Source organism: Eublepharis macularius, chromosome 6 (assembly GCF_028583425.1).
Source record: "Eublepharis macularius isolate TG4126 chromosome 6, MPM_Emac_v1.0, whole genome shotgun sequence".
NCBI classification, from domain to species: Eukaryota; Metazoa; Chordata; class Lepidosauria; order Squamata; family Eublepharidae; genus Eublepharis; species Eublepharis macularius.
In genome coordinates, this window is record NC_072795.1 from 43,212,080 (window position 1) to 43,234,877 (window position 22,798).

General features: G+C 43.2%; 1 protein-coding gene across 1 annotated transcript in view; it reads left to right on the forward strand.

The window, feature by feature from the left end:
• COL4A4 (collagen type IV alpha 4 chain) overlaps nt 1-22,798 on the forward strand; it is a 126,691-nt gene that overhangs the window by 52,317 nt on the left and 51,576 nt on the right. Inside the window, exons 11-28 of the mRNA XM_054982603.1 lie at nt 1,011-1,046; nt 1,266-1,307; nt 2,811-2,891; nt 3,314-3,367; nt 4,497-4,556; nt 6,045-6,089; nt 6,717-6,770; nt 6,971-7,040; nt 7,138-7,242; nt 7,628-7,792; nt 9,552-9,648; nt 9,883-10,042; nt 10,947-11,019; nt 13,581-13,687; nt 15,108-15,291; nt 15,942-16,010; nt 16,602-16,709; nt 17,190-17,408. Coding sequence (XP_054838578.1) covers nt 1,011-1,046; nt 1,266-1,307; nt 2,811-2,891; nt 3,314-3,367; nt 4,497-4,556; nt 6,045-6,089; nt 6,717-6,770; nt 6,971-7,040; nt 7,138-7,242; nt 7,628-7,792; nt 9,552-9,648; nt 9,883-10,042; nt 10,947-11,019; nt 13,581-13,687; nt 15,108-15,291; nt 15,942-16,010; nt 16,602-16,709; nt 17,190-17,408 — 1,729 coding nt within the window. The remainder of the gene's footprint in view (nt 1-1,010; nt 1,047-1,265; nt 1,308-2,810; nt 2,892-3,313; nt 3,368-4,496; nt 4,557-6,044; nt 6,090-6,716; nt 6,771-6,970; nt 7,041-7,137; nt 7,243-7,627; nt 7,793-9,551; nt 9,649-9,882; nt 10,043-10,946; nt 11,020-13,580; nt 13,688-15,107; nt 15,292-15,941; nt 16,011-16,601; nt 16,710-17,189; nt 17,409-22,798) is intronic.

The following is a 22,798-nucleotide window of genomic DNA, read 5'->3' on the forward strand; positions in this document are numbered from 1 at the left end:
GGAGGGAGTTGCCAGTACCTGATTTCTCCTTCCTCCTGTAACTGCTGCTGTTACTTAAGCTCCTGCGCTTCCTTGACCCTGTATCTGGTCCCTTTTTCAATAGGCCATGGGAGGCTATATCCACATGGCAACCATTCCTACCCCCCCCGCAAAGTCTGGGAATCCCACAGGAGAACAGAGGAAGCCCTGGCAGTCTCTAACATGCCTCTCAACGCCGCCCCCCCTCCCGGTCTGTTGCCAAATTGGTAACACCCCAGCCTATCACGTGCTGAGCCACTTGTATACTGTTGACCAGCATGGGTGCTTAGGTACAGCCATGCCTCCCTCGGGCCCATCCCTGCTTTTCCGCCATCTGTGCTGGTGGCATTTGATCAGCTGAAGTGTGTCATGTGCTGGTCTCTGGCTGGGACAGCAGTGTCTGTCCTGGGTCCTTAAGCCAGCAAAGTAAGTTCAGGTGGGACCCTCCCACCGGACATTTACAGGGTTTGAAATGAACCATAATTAGCTCTTCATTTCTAGGACTTTTGACTGGATAAATCATAAATAAGAAAGGAATAATACCTTGGTGCTATTAATTGTCATTTATACAAATGTATGCTAAAGCAAGACTCATCATCCCAGCCATTGTCCTGTTCTTTCTTCTTTTACTTTGTTGGTAATTTCTTTTTAAAGACCCTGATACTACAAACACCTGCCAGCTCACTAGTCTCAGACACTTTATTTCCACTTGCACAAACTCCCACTTCTTAGCAGTCTCGTGGGCATGTTACAAGGTTCTCCTATGGCTCTGATCTAGGCTGAAGGGAAAAGAAAATGAAAATCTGTCCCAGTCTCACACAGTGATCCTCTCGCTACAAAGAAGAAGGCAATACATACATAATTACATAAACTATGATTTAACAATAATCCTGGGCAACAAAAATAGAAGGGTGTATAATTTAAGAATAGACTGCAAATCTGTATTTTTCTCAGGCTGAATTCTCATATTTGACTCCTTATTTTTCTTAAAGGGTGCTTCTGGTCAACCTGGTTTACCAGGTGAACAGGTAAGTGATTCTTTTCCCCCATGATGGTTACAATAGCAATTAAACTAGTATTCATCCTTGTGTTTTAGAGTACTACCTTCAACTATTTGCTGAGTTTCCAGAAACTTCAAGTTTTAAACAAAAGCTACCAAAAGCTAATAGATTCAGATATTGAATGCTTTTAGGATTTCTAACCTTATTTTCTTTTACTCTTCTTTTAAAAAAATAATGTTGTATTAGGGAAATCCAGGTGTTGGAGTAAAAGGACAAAAAGGAGAGCCGGTAAGCAATAACTAAGAATAATGGTCTGTATACATTAAAAACAATTAAGTGGATATCTGAAAAAAGTTAATGTTTATTTTAGTGAGTTTACTGAGGTTGTTAACTTTAAATTACCATTTCTTTTCCATATAGAAGTTAAATATGAGAACTTTTCTAGATATGCTTTTTTAAGAAAAGGGAATTCACAGTTGTTTCTTAATGGCTACCCACCCTTGGTTCTTTCCTTCCAACTTTCTAATGATGGAATAACGCAGATATTTATGCAACCCACCTGTCTCCCCAATATCCCTGTACACGGTATCTGTCTCTCCTGTCAATCCAATACAGATACAGATAGTTAATGTATCCACGCATCCCTCTATTCTATATATCTATCCCATACAGCTATGCACATGTCTATTGAGAAACCTGTCTATACCATACCTTTATACCGAGGCAGAAAGTAGCCTCTGGGAGGCCTGGCGGGCGGGCACAGGGGGGGTGCCACCAGTGAGCGGCCACATACCCTGCCCCCTAGAGGGAAGGCAGCACACCACCGCTTCCCCAAGCCCGCCAGGCCCGGTGGCCGCAAACATCACCCTCCTTCTAGCCTATGCCAGAAATATCAAGTTCTCTGAGGCCTGGCGGGCGGGCACATGGGGGGTGCTGCAGGAGAATGGCAACACACACCGCCCCCTAGAGGGGAGGCAGCCTACCTTCGAGTCTACCACTTGTACACGGGGCCAAAGTCAACTGGTGGCTCCAATTGTATCCAATGGGAATTTCTTGGGGGCGTCATATTTGGGAATGTATAAGTCCAAGATCCGTATTGCAATCTTGACCAAACTTGGGTGATGGCTGGAGGAGAGCCTGCTGATCACTCTCTGTGAATATGGGCTCTCTAAGTCCAATGGGGGCATTCTGGCCCCCACAAACAACGAACACTGAACATGTTTGTTAACAGGACATGTTCGTTACTGTTCGTCTGTTCATGTTCGTTGATGGCAACAAACTACGAACAGCGTGTTCGTTTTTTTTCCCCTGTTGGTGCCCATGTCTAATCACAAATAGTGTTGTGGCACTTCAGCTAGAAATCATGGAACTCACTTTTGGAAGTAATTTATACTTGCCTGGCAAGTGAACAGGCCTTGCTGTAAAATTAGCTCGCCCACAGGAATCTAATATATGTCCAAGTTTATCACATTCAGGAGACTTTTGGAATTCATTTACTCCTATTAATCTTCAAGGAAAAGTTAACAAACTGAGATTTATACCCCACTTTTCTACTGCGTGGGGAGGAACCAAAATGGCTTACAGTGTTCTTCATAGCAGCCACCCTATAAATGGTGGATAAGTCAGCACTTTCTGCTACGTGCTCAGATGTGTGAAGAAGAATAGATGAGATAGTAGCATAAGAAGGAGTAAACAGAGATCAATTGAAGGCTCTTCAAATGTAGAATTAGAATTCTACAACTAATTTCATGGGGTTGTTCACTCGGTTTACTGTTCTTTTGGATTTAATAGGGTGATGTGGGACCTCCGGGATCTCCCGGGCAGCCGTTATTGGTTGGAACTCCAAGTTCTCGTCTACTAAAGGGAGAAAAGGTATATAAATTATAACATCTATTTATAATGGTAACCTGAGAATTAATATCTAATTTACTTGGAATTCTCCATGGATTTATTTGAAAGTACTTTCAGGTAGGTAACCAAGACATCATACTGTAAGACGAGCACTTGTATTATCACGGCACATCTTGTACAAAGCAAATATGGTAGCTTCATCCTACAAGGCTGTGTATAACTTCTACATCCTGGAACCCTATATTCTAAGGAGATGTGATATTCTGTTACTTGTTATGACTGCAGACATATCATGGTGGCATAATGTAATGTTGCAGAAAAAGCATTATGAATGGCAAGGGTCCCTTTGATGCTTCCTGTCTCTAAAATGAAATCACCAGCCAGAAACTGTTTAGCAGATATGGAGAAATCAAGACTGTTTAATGAAATGTTTTAATATTTAGGGTGTAAAAGGAATGCCTGGATTGATGGGCTCTAAAGGATTGCCTGGCCCCAAAGTAAGTATCAATGACATAAATTCCCTTCATCTCTAATTAGATTTCCTCGTTCTGTCTGCTTGGCTTTTTTATTTCATGACTTGCCAAAATGCTGAGAAGTAGTTTTGCCTGGTTAAAAGTGCATTTTCTCTTTTTAGGTTTATTTGTTAAGAGTCAAATGCACAATTTATGTTAGCAGAGATCAGGGCCGGATCTAGGGTTGCCGGCGCCCGGGGCAACCCTAGTCCGGCCTTGTGTGCACACACAGCATGCGCACATGCTGCCGGCACAGCATGATGACATCATTTCGGTGATGTCATCACGCGGGGTGCTGGAGACAGCGTGCCGGGCTGGGAAGCTGCCTGCGCCATTCACTTCTCCGCAGGTGAATGGTGCGGGCGGCCTCGCAGCCCCCTGCGCTGCCTTTTGCCTGCCCTGCAGGACAGGGGGCAGATGGTTTGCCGCACACCCCCTGTCCTGCAGGGCAGGAAAAAGGCAGCGTGGGGGGCTGCGAGGCCACCCGCACCATGTGCCTGCCCCGCAGGATGGGGTGGCCGGCTGCCCCCTCTCCTGCGGGTCAGGCAAATGGCGTGGGTGGCCGCCCTGCCCTTTGCCTACCCTGCAGGACAGGGGGTGCGCAGCAAGCCGTCCGCCCCCTGTCCCGTGGGGCAGACGAAAGGCAGCACGGAGGGCTGCGAGGCTGCCCGTGCCATTCTCCTGCCCTGCAGGGGGGCTGCGAGGCTGCCCATGCTGCTGCCTGCGCGCTCCGGCAGCTGGCAGCTGCTCCCGGCGCCCCCTCCCTGGCGGCGCTGGGGGCAGACTACCCCCCTGCCCCCCCTCGATCCGGCCCTGGCAGAGATCAATCTCACTAATAAATATGTATATGGCTACAGTAAAGAGCAATCTGAGGAATCAGTCATGACTCATGAGGACTCTTTACAGTGAAAAAAGCACTGGACCTACATGGGTGGTGGTTTCTCTTTAAAGAGCTGTTGTAATGGATCCCCTACTTTTTAAACTTGAGAGGTATAAGAAAGCAGTGGAGGCACCTACTAAGAGGGAATGTGCCAGAAATTCTGTATGAATACAAGGATACTATATGCCGTATTTCTGGCTCTCAGCTTTTTAAATGCTGTGTTTTGAATAACAGGGTGAACTTGGAAGTGGAAAGAAGGGTGAAAAGGGGATTCTTGGCTTTCCTGGAATACGGGTAAGGATGTTTTAGAATAAACACTTTCAATTCACAGACACGTATGGGGGCTATCCCACCACTCTGCTCTTCTCTCTTTCTCTGGCAGTGAAGCCTCTTGTGTAGAGTGGTCCAGGCTTAGGTTGATAGTAGGGTGAAAGTTATTGAAGTCTTGATGAAATCTCTCAAGAGCTTCCTTCCCATGGGTCCAAATGATGAAGATGTCATCCAGGAATCTTAAGTATAGTAGTGGTTCCAGTGGATGGGAGCTGAGGAAACGTTGTTCCAAGTCCGCCATGAATATGTTAGCATATTGTGGTGCCATGCGTGTGCCCATGGCTGTGCCATTAATCTGTAGATATAAGTTGTCACCAAATTCGAAGTAATTGTGAGTGAGTACGAATTGACAAAGTTCAGTGGCTAGGTGTGCTGTGGTTTTGTCCAGGATAATATTCTGTATGGCTTGCAGTCCATCCGCATGTGGGATATTGGTGTATAAAGCCTCCACATCCATGGTTGCTAGGATGGTGTCATCAGGTAGGTTGTCAATGGACTGTATTTTCCTGAGGAAGTCAGTGGTGTCCCGTAAATAGCTGGGTGTGCTGGTGGCATAGGGCCTGAGGATAGAGTCCATGTATCCTGAGACTCCTACCATGATAGTAAACTCTCCAACTGAACTAAATGGCAGTAAAAAACAGATACCCTCCACCTGCCTCCTGCCATGCATACATGGACATCCCACAGCTTAGGATATCGACTAAGTCTGCAGAGAATCACAGCTGTTCTGATCACTATATAAATCCCAGTCAGGATCAGGACAGGGCATGGGGCTTTTTCTCTCTGGCCTCATGACAGGCACACTTAGAATATACACGGAGAATAGGCATTTGCATAAATCAAGATTACTTTGCACAAACAGACAAGGATAAGAACATTGTTGCAGTATACTGCTAAAAATTCTCTGTTCAGAAACCTTACAGTTCTCCATCTCAGGACACAAACATCCAGGACCCCATCCCACCCCACTCCAGCTGAGAATGTAAGATCTCAAGAATGTAACATGCCACACAAACAGCAGAGAGTGCTTTGCGTCCTTTGTTCCTACACTGTTCTGTTCTATGTGTGGGTGGACCAGGATGATGTCAAGGTGGCAGACTGGCATCACCCTGCTTTGTTTGGCTACTTCCCTGTCCGGCTGTCATGGGGGTGTCATCACATTGGTAGGTGTTGGCAGTATTGCTCTGGACTCCAATGCAAATACTTGCTCTTGTTTTCTCTGCTGAGTGTAGGATTCTAACCGGCTATGTCAGTGTCCTGCTGACATCACTGATGTGCTAGTATTGGGTTTCTTAGGGCTGACCTGTAAATCCCATTTAATTATGACTAGCTTTATTTGTATCGAGGAGTATTATTGATTTCAAGGGAATTTACTTCCAGTTTGTTTACAGATCAGTGTGTTCTAAATAGTTAATTTTATGTGTGATTTCCTATCTCTTATCTTTACTGTAGGGGAGTCCTGGTTCTTATGGATCAACAGGTTTTCCAGGAAACAAGGTAGAACATATAAAAATGACACTACCTATGATTAATTGCTGAAACAAACTTGGAGATATATATTATATATATAGATATTATGTTCATAGTACAAACATCTTGCATTGTTATGGAAGTTAATTTCACTGCTGATGAGTTCTTTTGTCTTTTCATAGTGATCATTTACATTTTTGATAGTGAAAGCTTCTTTTACCCATTCAAATACATTAATGTACTTGAATGCATATTATTTATTAAATGAATAATGTAAGTTGTCTGAGAACTTACATTATGGTTATAAACTGACTCCTAACCAGCAAATTTTGTCAGACAGGGCTTAAGTTGATACATGTGTACATTGCCTGATGAACCAACTTGATTCTCCCTCATTTTTATTATTTTATATGATCCCCTTTTCTAGTATAATGTCCATTAAATTGGAGAATGACATTATAATGAACAAGTCTAATTAATTAATTAATTAATTAAAATTAATTTTTAAAACTACAAGAAACAAATAATAACAATAATAAAACATACACATGGTTTAGCAGAGTGTGCATCGCCTACTTTTTAAAAAATAAGCATTCTCTGGTATGGGGATGGAGAGATGTCTAACACATAATAATAAAAATATTGGTTTTTCAGGGTAAACCAGGAATTTCTGGATTTCCTGGACAATCTGGCTTTCCAGGCATAAAGGTAAGCTCCCAAATAAAATGGACTTCTAATATTTATATCAAATTTATGTGGAATATAAACTATTCCTTGCCAGCACAAGAGTAGTTATTTCAAAATAATTCCAGTATAATTAATTATCAGACTTACTATTTTTCTTCAGCAACTATGCATGTAATGTACTAATCTAATGTGTGTAATGTACTATTATTGCTTTGCAACAGGGGGACCTTGGAGAAAAGGGGCAGCCAGGTCCACCAGGGCCTCCAACACCACCACTTGTTGGAATAAAAGGTATAACTAATATTAAATTATTTTATATTCATTTAATATAAATCACAATAGCATCACATTATTTTAAAAGCAACTTATTTTCAATGGTCTTCTATAGGTATTCAAGGAGATCCTGGAGACCCTGGATCTTGTGGAGATGTTGGTGACATTGGATTGCCAGGTCCAACAGGCATAGATGGAAGGCCTGGGGAACCTGGAGCTAGTAAGAATCTTACAGTAGTATTTATAAGAGTGCCCTGACCTGGATAGCCCAGGCAATACCAGAAATCTTCCTCTTTAGCATTAAGTAATTTGTTTATTCTTTCTTTTATATTCCTAATTTCTCACAAAGACTCAAGGTGAATTACAAAAAAGACTAATAATCAGTACAATTAAAAACCATTTATGATTACCATAAATTAAAAACTACATTTGGTTCCCTTTATAAAAGTGCCCTTCTAAAAAGTTCTGTTTTACACACTGGTGGAATGATAATAGTATAGGAGGCTTCCTAATCTCATTCGTTAAGTTATTCTATCCGGTGTGGGGCTCCACAGAGAACACTGTGGGTATGGGTTTCCATAGTGTTTTCTTTCTTTTTTCAATAGGTCTCCCAGGTTCCAAAGGTAGTTTGGGAATACCAGGTCCTCAAGGCGCTCGTGGTGAACCTGGTCTCCCTGCTGTATCTGAAACTGCTCCAGGAAGACCAGGATCTCCGGGATTACCAGGTTTATCAGGACCACCAGGACGCCAGGGTTTGCCTGGGCCACCAGGTAAATCAAATAAATTACCTCTAAGCATTGCATGAGAATAGCAGTTGTTAATATTAACAGGGTATTGATGATGACATTAGTAAAAACTTAAAGTTATTTCCTGTACTGTTTATTCTGCAACACTGCATCTGAATATAATACATTTTGAATAATCAGAGGGCAATTGTGCTTATTCTCCATATTGTTCACATGGATTCTGTAATAATAACAACAACAATACGCTTATGTACTGCCCTTCTAGAGAGATGAGTGCTCCACTCAGAGTGGTGAAAAATTCAGTGTTGTTATTATCCCCACAATACAGCTGGGGAGCTGGGGCTGAGGGGATTGGCCCCCCAAGGCCACCCGCAGAGCTCATGGCAATCATGGGAGCTGAACCAACTCAGTGCTGATTCATGTCCCAACCACTTAAGCACTATGCTACAGCAGGGCCATTTTTTAAAAATAATCAGTATGCATGAAACTGCCTTATACACAGTCTGACAAATGGTCTGTCAAGGTCAATATGTCTCACTGTCAGTGGCTGTCAGGGTCTCAGTTAGAGGTCTTTCAAATCACTTTCTACTTGATTCTTTTAGTTGGAGATGCCAGGGATTGAACCTGTGACCTTCTGCATACAAAGCAGATGCTGTACCACTGAGCCATGCCCCCTTCCCATTTCAGTAGAAATAGCACCATTTAATCAAATTATTGTATAATTAGTAAATTAAGGCTGAATTGGGCATTCTGTCTCCACCATGCACCCCAAATGTCACCATACACCCCGGATGTCACAATTTCCAGCAAAGAACAAGTAGGCTGGAAGAGGATGCTTTCCTCTTTTTTTGCCTCCCGCTTACTCTCATGACTGCAACTTGTTCTCTGGGGAAAGTAGCTGCTCCACAACTTCTGTTCTGGATAGTGTATTCTCCTCATTGTCCTTTACTTTGAAGAACAGAGACCAAGTTTTGAAGATGCATGAAAGAATTAGACTCATAGATTGTGTAGTTTCATTTCCGATCCTGTCATTCTCTTAATGGATGCAAGAGAGAGAAGCAGGGGCTCATAGATACCTATCCAAGCAGGGATTCTATGCTTCTAGGTAGCCAATAATCCACAAGATAAATCCAAAGGGGGCAGCAGCATGGAAGCTTATATGCATCATAACTACAAAAAACTGATCTCTCACCAACGTACCAAAGTAAAACAAAGGAACTTCCAAATCAAAACAGACCATAGCAAGGCACAACAGTCAGTGTACGTGACAAAAGTGTGGCACAAATACCCCAGAAGCCTGTTAAGCTTGGGGACAAACTCTGACTCCAGTTACAGGGCCAGAGGTGTGAATGAAATCAAATGATTCTTGAGTCTGGAGAAAGAGTAGGGGATCCAAGTGATCTGTTTCCTAATTGGTCAGAAGGGATGAATTCTGAGTCGCTGGGGAAATTTACAAATAAGAAGAGGTTATGAAAGAGGTATGTAAGAGGCGGCGGTCTTAGTGGTCTCATTGAGCTGGGTTTTTTGGCAGAAAATTTCATAGCCCAAATTAGATCACTCTGGACTAAGAACTTTTACTGGGAAATACTAAAGTGGACTTTAGTTCTTTCTAACACTTGAGTGCTAAATTGGGCCAGGTCCTTTGTACTAGAGTACACTACCAATTAATAATGCTTACATTGTGGTCTTTCCTGGAGAATGAGACTGTTAGTTTGAACATTTTGAAAAGACAGAAAGGTAAACCAATTTAAATTGAAAAACTGTGTCTTTATTTGTAATCAAGGTGTTGCTTGCAGTGGGAGAGGGTCCCCCGGACAACCAGGAGCTAAAGGCCAAAGGGGCCCATCAGGGAAAGCAGGTGAAAAAGGAGCAAAAGGCAAGTAGGGATCCTTTAGAAAGCAGATAACTCACATGTATGTAATTTAATAATTAACAATTGAATCCTAAACGTGCCTTTCTTCTAAGGCCGTCGACTGCAGTGGACTTTGAAGAGTGTAACTCTGCTTAAGATGGCACTATAATATTCTTAAATGGGCATTAATTATTATTTTGCTTAGTACTTTGTATTATATAATTGGTTCAGAGCTTTTTTTTCTTTGTGCTCCTCTAGGTAGTCCAGGCAATTGTTCATGTGGTCCTGGTCCCTGTGGACTACCAGGAAAACCAGGTCTACCTGGTAATCCTGGAAGAAAAGGAGAAGTCGGGTCACCTGGAAAATATGGAGAAAAGGGTGACCCAGGTTTACCTGGTGCAGTTGGACAACCAGGTCTCTTAGTGAGTAACTCCAGCCAATATGTCATTTTATGACTTTCCAAGATGATGGCCATGATTTTTTTATATTGTTGGTTTGCTTCCTGAGAATACAAGATCATTTTCTCAGGTTTTAGAAATATAAATTGGAATATGCTTTGGTATACTGTTATTTCAAAAGATCACATAATTAGGCATAGTTTAATGTCTCCATGAAAGGCTATTGCCAGAAATCAGAGTATTTGGATGATGTATGTAGTCATCAGTGACAACACAGGGCACCTGTTAGCTGGGAAAGGACATAGCACCAGATATTTTAGGTTCACTGTTTGCATATAGATGCTGTCAGAGATGATGGATTCTTAAGAGTAATTCATTAGTAACTATAAATATAAATATAATAGTCAGTATGGCCCTGTCTGAGGATACTTAATGGATTGAGGCCACATTGAGACAAGGGATGCTTTCCACGAGTGAGAGAGGAGAAGAGAGAACATCTGCTGCCAACACCCTCCAAACTGGCTACTACTTCTGCTACTGTATTGGTTGAGCGAAGCGGAGCAGGAGCTTTCCCTACACTTTTAACGTCCCCCCCATCCACTGCAAACCCCACTACATGAGCCATTGGAGGGCATGCAGCTAAGTGGCCACAGTAGTGGAGAGGGGCGTGGCTGGGCAGGCGGGCACAACGGTGGGGAGGGCAGCCTGCCTGGTATTTACTTGACCCAATGGCTAGAGAGAGAAACAAGAGAAAGGGCAAGTGAGGCATACTGTAAGTGAAAAGGGGTGGGGAGAGAGAAAGAGACAGAAGCACCTACTGGGAGAGAAGGGGTGGGAAGAAAATAAAATGGGGGGGAAGGGAATGCCCTCTCCCTGCAAATTCATCGCAAGTCCCTGCTTGTAACCTATTTATTTTTAAAATTTTAAGGGACTACCAGGTTCCTCTGGATTCAGTGGAGAAAAGGGAGATAAAGGTGATGCATTTAGAATAAGAATCAAAGGTAACTATGCATACTAATTTACCCATGAGGTTTTTTTTTTCAATTGATAGAACTTTTCCTTGATTACTCTATATTTTATATTGTTTCCTGCTTGTGAGGAAGAAACCTCATCATGTAAAGAGTGTGAATTGGCTTAGGAGGAGAAAGGGATTGAGAAATCCAGATGTATGTAACATGTGAGAGAGAAGGGAAGGGGCAGCCTGACAGAAAAAGGCGTGATGATGGTTGTTGCAGTCTTAAGAACACTGTCCTGCAAGAAAGCCCTACCGAATAAAACAGGACTTACTTCTGAGTAGATCTGATTAGGATTTTTCCCCCAGAGTGAGTTTGTGTGTGAGAGAGTAACAGTGACAGAGATGAGTTAGTGTGTATATGGGAGAAAGAAACAACTTGAGAGACGTGCAAGACATAGACAGATGGGATGTGTGGGAGACGGAGAGGGGTGGATGGGTTTTATCTAAACAAGATATTTGTAGCACAACCGTTATAAATGCAGTATGTTTATTTATCAGCTCACCTAATTTTCCAGGAGTTTCATGTCCTTTGTAAAGCATTAAAGTACATGCTTATGAACAGAAAATATATGAATCCAAGTGGGGAACCTGCAAGGACTTGTGGGGGTGGGTGGGGGTGGGGGGTGGGAAGGATCTCATTTTTCCCTCCCCCTCTGTTTCTTCGTTCCCTTGCTAGGCAACCTCCATAGCCTCTCCCCTTTTTCTGCTTCCTTCTCTTCTTCCCACCCACCAGCCAGCCTATCTTTATTTGTCCCCCTGTCGTCAGCTTTCCCTCCTACCCTACCCATGGCAGCCTCTCCTTGGGAAAACTCTGGCCGAATAATGCAGTGACAGCTGAGCCAGGTCCAGTTGAATTGTAGGGAACATCTACATACTATTTCTTCTTTTCTGTCTCCTGGAACCTCCTATAGCTTCACTTTTCCCTGCTTCCTTTTCTCCTTCTCACCCACCAATCAACCTACCTTTTATCTGCCCCCCCCCGCATCTTCAGATATATTTATTATTTATTTAGTTCATTTATATCACATATTTCTCCCCAGTGGGGACTCAAAGCACGTTACATTCTCCTCTCCTTTGTTTTATCCTCACAATAAGCCTGTGAGCTGTTAGACTGAGAGTTTATAACTAGTCCAAAGTCATCCAGTAAGCTTCCACAGCAAAGTGGGGATTCAAAACTGGGTCTCCCAGATCCTAGACTGAAACTAACCACTATGCCATACTGGCTTTTGTGGGGTGGCTACTGTTGGCAGGTGGCATGGAACAAAACTACCAATGGGAGGGCTCCTTCGGTACAAAACCAGAAACTATTAAGGGAAAAGACCGTCCTCCGAAAGGAAAAAATAATAATAAAATTCTTCAATGGTACATTAATAAATATTTGTGTATATATTTTTTTAAAAAATTGTTATATAAAGTGCAAAGTGCTGAAATAATGTAATAATCCTGTTGCAGGGCAGAGCCTGACAGGGCTTGCTTTCATATTAACGGTCGTGTTCTGTTAGAAAGCTAGCCAAGTTGGTGATAAGAGTCTGAAGAATGCAAGTCCTCAGTTATGAAATGATGAGCCTTTGAAAAAGTTTTAAACACGAAACGGGGAAGTTGATATACGAGCAAGCCCCGTCAGGCTCTGCCCTGCAACAGGATTATTACATTCTGTAGTAGGAATATCATTCCAGTGGGAACATCTGCTTTGCACATGGTGATTGTACCTGTTAAAAGAAAGAATAAGGATTGCCTATAAGAAGACACTGGAGAATATTTACCTGCAAGACTAACTCTGAGGACACCTTTTTCACCAATTGGACCTGTAGACTATATATTTCATTGTAATATTGTAACATTGAGTGTATGAGATGACAGAAAGGATTGTTACATAGTTTTCTGATATAAGGCTACATTCTTTATAACGTAGGTTCCTACATTATTTATAATGTGGGTTTATTTATAGGTTCTCTTGGTCATTGATTATTACATTGCACGTTTCAGCACTTTGCACTTTATATAACAAAAATCTGAAATTTATGTAATTTTATAGTGACTTGTTTGCTGTCTTAGATCTTTGTATGCCATTAAAGGTACTTGAATGAATTGAATGAATATGTACAAAAATATTTATTAATGTACCATTGAAGAATCTTATTATTTTTCCCTTCGGAAGAGGGTCTTTCCCCTTAATAATTTCAGGTGGCAAGGAACATGTAAGTGGCACAATAGCAAGGGTTTGCTGCCAGGCATGATCCTGATGAGTTCTCCCTCAAGGCCAAAACAGCCCTGGAAAGGGCCCTGCCCTCCTCTCTTCCTTTTACTGACTGAAACTGCAACTTGAAGGCTGGAAATACTGTGGTGGTTGCCTAGCAACCACCATTGAGGGCATCCATTTCTTAAATCTACAGCATTTCTGGGGCTTTTCTTAGGACTGTAGAAAGATCTGTCTTGTCAGGCTATGGCCCCAGTCTCTGGATTTAAGTATCCACAGAGGGAGCATGTTGAGAATCAGATATATTGCTTTTCTTCAAGCACTGATTATAATCTTTCAATTGCTTAAAGGGATAAAGGGACACAGAGGCTCTCATGGTGACCCTGGACTTCCAGGCCAGAATGGGGTGACTGGTGAGGATGGGGATCCAGGAGCTCCTGGTGAAAAAGGATCTCAGGTACTGCTGATTATCTTGACAACAGTTTTACCCTTCATTTCAATCAATTTCCCAGTCTTCCTGGAAAGGGAGAACTAAATTACTAATTTCACAGTCTTTTGCTCACATGTAGAAACTGTGTTCATTGGCTGTTATAGCTTTTTAGAGTTTGGTTCAATTTATCATTTGAATAATGTTCTTCTAGAATAGTTATCATTATATCATTATTGTTATCATTCATAATGTATAGGTAGCAACACCACATAGTTCATGAAGCCATTTTTCTTTCAGCAACTCTTCCCATCAAACTAAACTTTTCTGTAATCGTAAATATGTGTGTATATGTGGGAGAGGGAAAGAGAGGGTGCTTGAGAATTCAGCAGGAGAAGTTACTAGAGGTAAAGCAGCCTGATAAGCAGCAATGTACATGTTGAACTGGTGTGTGCACATATCTGATTATAACTATAGAGAAGTAACTAACTACGTTTGTGTAATACAGTTACCTTGATTGAAGAATAGCCATGCTGGATTTCTTCCATGTGTACAACAGGGTATTGCACAAGGAGGAAAGAATGTTTCCCAGCATAACTCAATAAAAAGTTTGTATTTATACCTGTGAGTGGTCTATAGAAAAATATAGATGGGTCTGTGTTAAGTTGTCCAGGATATCAGAACTCTCGTTTGCCATGGGAATAAGGATTTTATTTAAAGTAGGGGTGGAGATATAAAAACTGTTTTAAAAGTTCAGGGTAAACAAAGGAAACACATCAATCCCAAAAGCACACGCAGAAGAGAAATTTAATTTAAAATTGGAAGACAGTGTAGGTCCAATTGTTACACATTACAATGTGTATATGAGTGACCGAGTCAAGGTTTAAAGTTATTGAAACATTTGTGCTTTTTCATTTTTTTTCCTGAATAAGATTTGTGGATATATTGGCAAGTGGTTTGATCTCCTGTTGCTGAAATTCAAAAGTTCTTCTTGCTCAGAATCCTGTTCTTCAAAATAAAGAAAACCCAAACCAAAATCTGTTGGCTTCTGTTGTCCAGTGTTGCATCATCTTGACTTGTATAAGTCTGCAAGCACAGGACCAATGAGAAAACTACAGCAACAGTACCATTCTGCCCAGCTCCAACTAAGCCTCTGAGAAAACTGGCTTCAGGTCTACTATCTTGAAAATATTCTTAATTATTTCAGGCTGAAAGCACTGAAAATGACTTCAGCATACAGTGTGCTCTTTGTTTCCCATTTTGCAGCCTTATCCATGTTGTAACTTTCTCATAATTTTAAGCCTATATCTTGAATCAAATAAGTATGATGATTTGCAGCTGACTACATCATGCTAGGATCCAGCATCTACTTGAATGCAGTGCTGTTTAGTGTTTTTCAGGTCATAGACATATACATGCTCCATTGCATATTTGTGTAAATTGTTGACAGGGTGATGATGGAATTGCTGTATCAGGTGATAAGGGATTTCCTGGCCCTCCAGGACTTCCTGGCCCAAGAGGGCCCACAGGACCATCAGGAATAGGAATCCCAGGTCCACACGGTATCCGTGGTCCACCGGGAGATCCAGGAAGCCCTGGTATAAGAGGATCACCTGGCCCCAAAGGACAGAAAGGTAAATTTTAAAATACACAATTCAGAGAAAAGTAATTTTTGATGGACATTTTGTTAAAATTTTATTAGTAGATTAATTGCAGTGCTATAGTATGAATAAAGTATTGCTATATTAGCTTGTAGTCACATTGTCCAGTTTTATGTATCTTTAACTGCATATCACTTTGTTCAGCTGCATTTTTTACAAAGTAAGTGTTGTTAGGAGTGCAGCTTAAGTTTTTCTTTGCTATGATGGTAGTGAAATACATTTATCTTTCTCATTATTACTAAAAACTGCAGAAGTATAGGCAGTTTTCTCTTGATAGTTTCTGGGGCTAAACCAATGGATCTAAGAGATTCTGTCTTGCGTCAAGACACTAGGTATATAAGCCTGACTGTTTCTTGAGTGTTGCGGTGTTCCTAGAATCTGGAGTGATTCTTCTCAGCCAGCATGTAAAGATCTACAAAGACTTCCATGCTGGGTGTGTGTGTGGAGTTTTTCCTGAGCAATAACAACATTTACTTGTCTGCCTTCTAGTTCTGTGGCTTCCTATTGCCCAGATTTGACAGTTTCAGTCGATTAATTGAACTTATTCTGGGTTGGGGTTTGGGGAAGTATTGTATTATATAAATAATAATTAAATGTTGGCAAATATTGTTCTTCTGTTTTAGGGGATGCTCTTCGGCAGGCAACAGGATATCCTGGAAATCCAGGCCCACCTGGTTCTCAAGGTTCTCCAGGTATACCTAAAAGAACAAATTACTTTATTCACTCTGTTCATCAAGATCAGTTATACAGAATAAAACAGACCACTGCAATTAAAACATAAAAGGAAAACATGAGTCAAGAACTCTCAGCATCAGAAAAGAAACACAAACACAAGATCATTGTAAGTGATAACAAAATTAAAAGGTAAACTAGTTTTTTTCATTGGTGGAAGGTTGAAAGTTAACACTGAAAAGCCTAAGTTGGGGATCGTAGGACAGGCATGTAAAACTATGCAAAATGAGGTTGCAGTGAGGAGAGGAATCCAGTCTTCTATATTTTCAAAAAAAAAAAAAGATCCAGCAAAGTTTGAATTTCTTTTACAGAAGATTTAAAAAACATTCAACCAAGAGTCTCTCTACACAAGACATTTTACATGAGGATGCTCAAGTGAAAGATCTTACACTTGTTTTCCCATTGGGGATACACATGCACTGCTAGGGAGACAGAGTACACCTGAATATAAGACCACACAGAAAGTAAATCACCTGAGCATCCCTGTGTAAGATAGCTTGTGTAGAGAGACTCCAAGTCAGGCTCAGTTTGTGTTCTCTCTGCATATTCAGGTCCAAAAGGATCAAGAGGATCATCTGGTCGACCTGGTCCTAATGGTTTTGATGGCCCAAAAGGCCAACCGGGCAAACCAGGAACATTAGGAAGCCCTGGTCCAGAAGGTAAGCACGAAAAGGCTTATTTTATTTCTTACAAACCATCTTATTTTAAGATTATTTTAAGATTATTATTTATTTTAAGATTATTTTATTTCTTACAGACAAGAATGCACAAAATGCAATACAAAATATCACCTTGAATTGGTTCAGCCTCTTTTCTTTTGTACAGTATGCAAACTCCAGAACAAATGATGCGTAGTTGAATATCACAAGGTCTAATCTGTTTGGGGGAGAAACTGAGGCCCAGTGACAGATCATGTGCCTTTTGCATAAAGTATAAGGCCCTTTGCTCAGCTCCTTGCATAACTAGCTGAAATAGATCAGGTAGCAGTTAAGATGTTTTTAAAAAACTGCATATGGGATTCACTAATAGCCAAGATGAAAGATGTGGTTTATTTGTATTTTAAAATGTACAAATCTAAAATACTGACAATTTCAATTTCCTATAATTAAAGCAGTTTACAAGATTTCATTGTTCTGTAGGTGTCAGGGGTGAGTCTGGTGACCCAGGTGAAGAAGGTAAAAGTGGTTCCAGGCTGGATGGTGCCCCAGGATTGCCAGGTCCTCCTGGGCCTAAAAGTCAGAAAGGTATTCCAGGTGACACCAGTTATGGTCCTCCAGGAATTCCAGGCAACAGAGGCCTGCCAGGACTACCAGGTTTGCCTGGCAAAAGAGGGGACACAGGCCTTCCTGGGCTTCAAGGTATGAGACACATTTAAATAGATGCATCTTCTATTTTTTAGTTTTTGTATGGGCCCCCAATTCTTGGAGATGGAGTAGAAAGAAGCACAATATTCATGAATAATATTTCTCCCATAAGCTGAATAATGTAAGACCTGAGTCTTTCTCTCAAAGGGTTTTTCATCGGTTCTGGTCCCATACTGCATTGATTTCTTTCCAAAGTTCTGCATGCATGGTCAAAATACTGCAATTCAGTCTCCAAACTGCTTCACATACTTTTTTGCATTTTGCACAGAGAAAGGCTGCATTTGCCTCAGAATCTCTTTCCTCAGCTTTTCCGTGGCCTTTCTCCCTGAGCATTTACCCCCATTTTTCCCCCCAGCAAAGTCAAACTGGGGCTTTTTGGAAGTACAAAACGGGTCGGTAGGGTCCAAAGATGGTTTTTTCAGGAGAGGCCTAACCATAGCTTCCTTCAATGCTTCCGGGAAGATCCTGGAGCTCAGAGACATGTTGACAATGGCCTCCAGGGCATCCTGTAGCCCATCTACGCTGGCCTTCACCAGCCATGAAGGGCACGAGTCCAAGGAGCATGTGGTAGGCCTAACTGCTCGCAGGATCCTGTCAATCTCATCCCCAGAGAGTGGACTGAAATGGTCTAATATCATCCCCGAAGGTGGCCAAGGGGCCTCCAGTTTGCATACTGTATCAACTGTGGCTGGGAGATCATGGGGGAGAGACAAGATTTTATCAGCAAAAAAGCTCCCAAAAGCCTCACAGCTAATATCCGAATTTGAATTTTGACAGTCCCCTCCTGATAAGGAGACAAAGACCGAACCACATTGAACAGTTTTGCTGGGCGTGAGCTAGCTGATGCAATGGAGGCTGCATAGAACTCTTTCTTTGTAGCCTTCACTACCATCTCATAGGCCTTCGTAAACGTCCTATAAGATGCTCTTGCCTCTTTGTCACGAGTTCGCCGCCACACTCACTCTAGCTGTCTCAGCTCCCGCTTCTTCCGATGTAGCTCCTCTGTATACCAGGGACCTAGTTTGGTACGGGGGCGGAGAGGGTGACGGGAGGCAATTTCATTGATGGCTTCAGAAAGACGGACTTGCCAGTCTTCCATCAGCTCATCCAATGAGCCGCCAGGGAGCATTGGATCCCGCAGAGCATTCTGGAAACCATTTGGATCCATAAGTCTCCGCGGGCGAGCATAAATAAGCTCACCGCCCCTGCAGAGGGGAGGTGGGATATCCAGCCGAGCCTTCAGGACCACGTGGTCTGACCATGGCACCAACTCAGTTGTTTCTAGCACCACATCCATCCCAATCCCAAAGATCAAATCCAGCGTGTGGCCTGCTTGATGTGTAGGGGCCGAAACAATCTGGGAAAGTCCAAGTGCAGCCATGGAGGACACCAGGTCCACAGCCTGACTAGAGGCGTCATCGTCAGCATGGACATTGAAGTCACCCAATACCAATAGTTTTGAGTGCTCCAAGGCCCATCCAGCTGCCACCTCTAGCAGATGTGGCAGGGCATCTGCTGGTGCGCTGGGCAGCCGGTACACCACACAGATGGCCAAACTTGCCTCGGCCCCCCACACTAGACCTACACTGTCAGTGCCGGAGAACTCCGGGATGGGGAGCGGCCTGAAGGAGAAAGACTCTCAGACAAGAATCACCACCCCTCCCCCCCGGCCTCCCGTTTGAGACTGATGAAGGACTGAGAACCCAGGTGGGACTAGTTCATTCAGGGCAACCGTCTCACCCTCCCTCATCCAGGTCTCAGTCATGCATACCAGGTCCACAACGCTGCAAGATCTCTTTGCAGTGAGTCATGTGCACCTGGTATGCGTGACCGAACCCTGGGTGAGGGAGGGTGAAACAGTTGCCCTGGGAGAACTGACCCCCCCCCTAGGATATTCGGTCCTCCACCAGTCCCAAATAGGAGGTCGGGGGGGAGAGGTGGCAATCCTTGCCCGAGAGTCTTTCTCCTTCATGCTGCTCCCTGCCCCTAAGATCTCTGGCATTAAATGTGTAGGCCTGGTGTGGGGTGCCGAGGAGAGTTTGACTGTCTGCTGTACCGACCGCGTAGAGCACCAGCAGATACCCTGTCATGCCTGCTAGAGGTGGTAGCGGGGTGGGCCTTGGAGTACTCCAGACTGATGGTGCTGGGGGACTTCAACATCCATGTCGATGATGCCTCCTCTGTGCAGGCTGCAGACCTGGTGTCTTCCATGGCAGCACTGGGACTCTTCCAATTCGTATCGACCCCTATATATCAAGCAGGCCACATGCTAGATTTGATCTTTGGTATGGGGTTAAATGTGGATCTGGAAGTGGTAGAACTGGTGCCATGGTCAGACCACTTGGACCTGAAGGCTTGGCTGGGGATTCCCCCCCCCCCTCGCAGGGGCAGTGAGCTGATTTATGCTCGCCCACAGAGACTTATGGACCCGGTTGGGTTCCAGAATGCTTTGTGGGATCCAGTGCTCCACAGCGGTTCATTAGATGAGCTGGTGGAGGACTAGCAATGCCAGCTCTCTGATGCCATTAACGAAATCACCCCCCATCACCCTCTTTGCCCCCATGAAAGACGGGCTCCCTGGTATACAGAGGAGCTCCAATGGAAGAAGTGGGAGCTAAGACAGCTTGAGCGAGTGTGGCGACAATCTCAGAACAAAGAGGCAAGATCATCTTATAGGACATTTATGAAAGCCTATGAGGTGGTGGTGAAGGCTGTGAAGAGTTTTATGCAGCCTCCATTGCATCAGCTAGCTCATGCCCAGCAAAATTGTTTAATGTGGTTTGGTCATTGGTCTTGCCAGAGGGAGGTCATCAAATTTTGAATTCAGATATTAGCTGTGAGGCTTTTGGGAGATTTTTTGCTGATAAAATCTTATCTCTCCAACACAACTTGCCAGCCACAGTTGATTCAGTAAATGAGCTAGAGACCCCTTGGCCATCTTCGGGGCCAATATTTGATCATTTCAGCCCACTCTTTGGAAAGGAGATTGACAGGACCCTGCGATCAGTTAGGCCCGCTACATGTCTCTTGGACCCATGCCCATCGTGGCTGGTAAAGGCCAGTGCTGAGGGGCTGCGGGCCTCGCTGGAGGCCATTGTTAACCTATCCTTAGGCTCCAGGGGTTTTCCTGGGCCATTAAAGGAAGCTGTGGTGAGGACTCTTTTAAAGAATCCATCAGTGGACCCCACCGACCTGGTCAATTACCACCCGGTTTCGAACCTCCCGTTTCTGGGAAAGGTGACTGAGCAGGCAGTGGTGTAACAGCTGCAAGGCTTCCTGAAGGATGTCTCAGCCCTAGACCCCTTCCAGTCTGGGTTCCATCCAGGACATGGGACGGAGATGTTGCTGGTCACCCTCGCAGACGATCTTTGTAGACATCTGGATCGAGGCGGCTCAGCGCTGCTGATATTACTGGATCTGTCAGCAGCATTCGATACAGTCAATTACAATCTTCTGACTCACCACCTCACCGATGTGGGGATACGAGGGGCTGCCTTACAGTGGCTTGTCTCTTTTCTCCAAGGTCGGGGACAGAGGGTCGCACTTGAGGAGAAATTGTCATCCTGCCACCCTTTGGTGTGCGGGGTCCCACATGGAGCAATACTCTCCCCATTATTGTTTAATATCTATATGCGCCCCCCTGCCCAGTTGGTGCAAAGTTTCGTACTTGGGTGTCATCAATATGCAGATATGTCCAACAACGTCAACAAAGCACAGGAGGTTCCTTAATAATCAAAACCAAGGAGGGGAACACCCAAGGAACCCAACAAAACACTACCAGGTGTAACTTAATTTCTATACCAATATAATTAAATCAAACTTATATAATAATCACTAAATAATCAACAATACACATAAGGTTACAACAATTCATCCATATAGTTACAAAAATTCATTTACACAGTCCCTTATATCACAATGTACCAAATATCATTTCCACATATCCTCATGTTAATAATGGAATTATTCCCTTGTTCTTTCAACGGGGTCAGTCTGTAATACCCCACAGCAATGTTCAAGCCTAATGGCTATAATAACAGTCGGAATCCAATTGTTATAGTGGCACAAAAAATGCAGCACGACTTTGCTGCCTGAAGTACTAATAACTTCCCAAGCTCAATGGCTCTGGTGGCTGGAAGATTCCAGGAGGTTGGCAAGCTCAATGGCTCTGGTGGCTGGAAGATTCCAGGAGGTTGGCAACGAGTCTGCTAGCTTCCTGCTCCACTCGTTTCGTTACTTCTTCTTCATAGCCAATCTTTACTTTCAGCCCACAATAACACTGTAACAGTACAAATCATAGCCACTATCATATAGTCACAACTCACAATTATTAAGTCCAAATATACTCTTATCATACTCACAATTCACAATTCGCCAAGGACTGGTATGTCCTGTCACAATCAGTCAGTTTGATTCAAATGCGGGTACGCCCCTGTGTAACCAGCCCTATTAAATCCCTATTTCCTGCAGGTCGGGCACTAATCCCTGCAGGGATTATAAAAATACTGTAAAGTTAATCTCATTGTTTAACCCTTTGGGTACCAAGCTATTCATCCGATATATCCATTGGGCTTCAGTCCTCAACAAGTCATTTTTCTTGTTGGATTTTACAATCTCCAGCACTGAATATTTCAATTCCCTTTCATTCCTATGAAACTTACAAAAGTGTTCTACTAAGGGCGCCGACAAGTGCTTCGTTCTTATTTTAGATAGATGCTCTTGCACCCGTTTCCTCACCGTCCTAGAAGTACTGCCTATATAATATAATGAGCACTGACACCTGATGATGTATACTACATTCGTGGTGGCACACGTAGAGTACCCCGTCGGGTGCAATGGTCGCCCCGTCTTCGGGTGCATAAAAGATGTTACAGATACACTCAAATCACAGACATTACAATGGCCGCAGGCGTAATGTCCCTTTGGTAAATTACTCGGTGGGTCACGCCCCTTATGATCTGAATGGACTAGATAGTCCTTCAAGTTCTTGCTCCGTCTATAGCCAATTTTGGGTGGTGAATCACACCCTGGAACATCACTCAGGATATGCCAGTTCTTTTTAATTATGTTTACGATGCCTGCCGAATATTGTGAATGTTCTAAAGCCCATGTGATACCCACATTCTCTTCCGTTCTGTTATATTTTAGGAGGGATTCCCTGGGTACCAATCCAGCCCGACTTCGCGCTTGTCTAATAGTCCTTTCAGGATACCCTCTCCTCACAAAGTCCCCGCTCAATCTCTCAGCCTCCCTCTCAAAATCCTTAGGATCAGAGGCATTGCGCTTCACACGCAGAAATTGCCCATAGGGAATGTTTTGTTTCAAATCAAGTCGATGGAAGGACGCATAATTTAAGTAGGCAGCCCGATCTGTGGGCTTCCGAT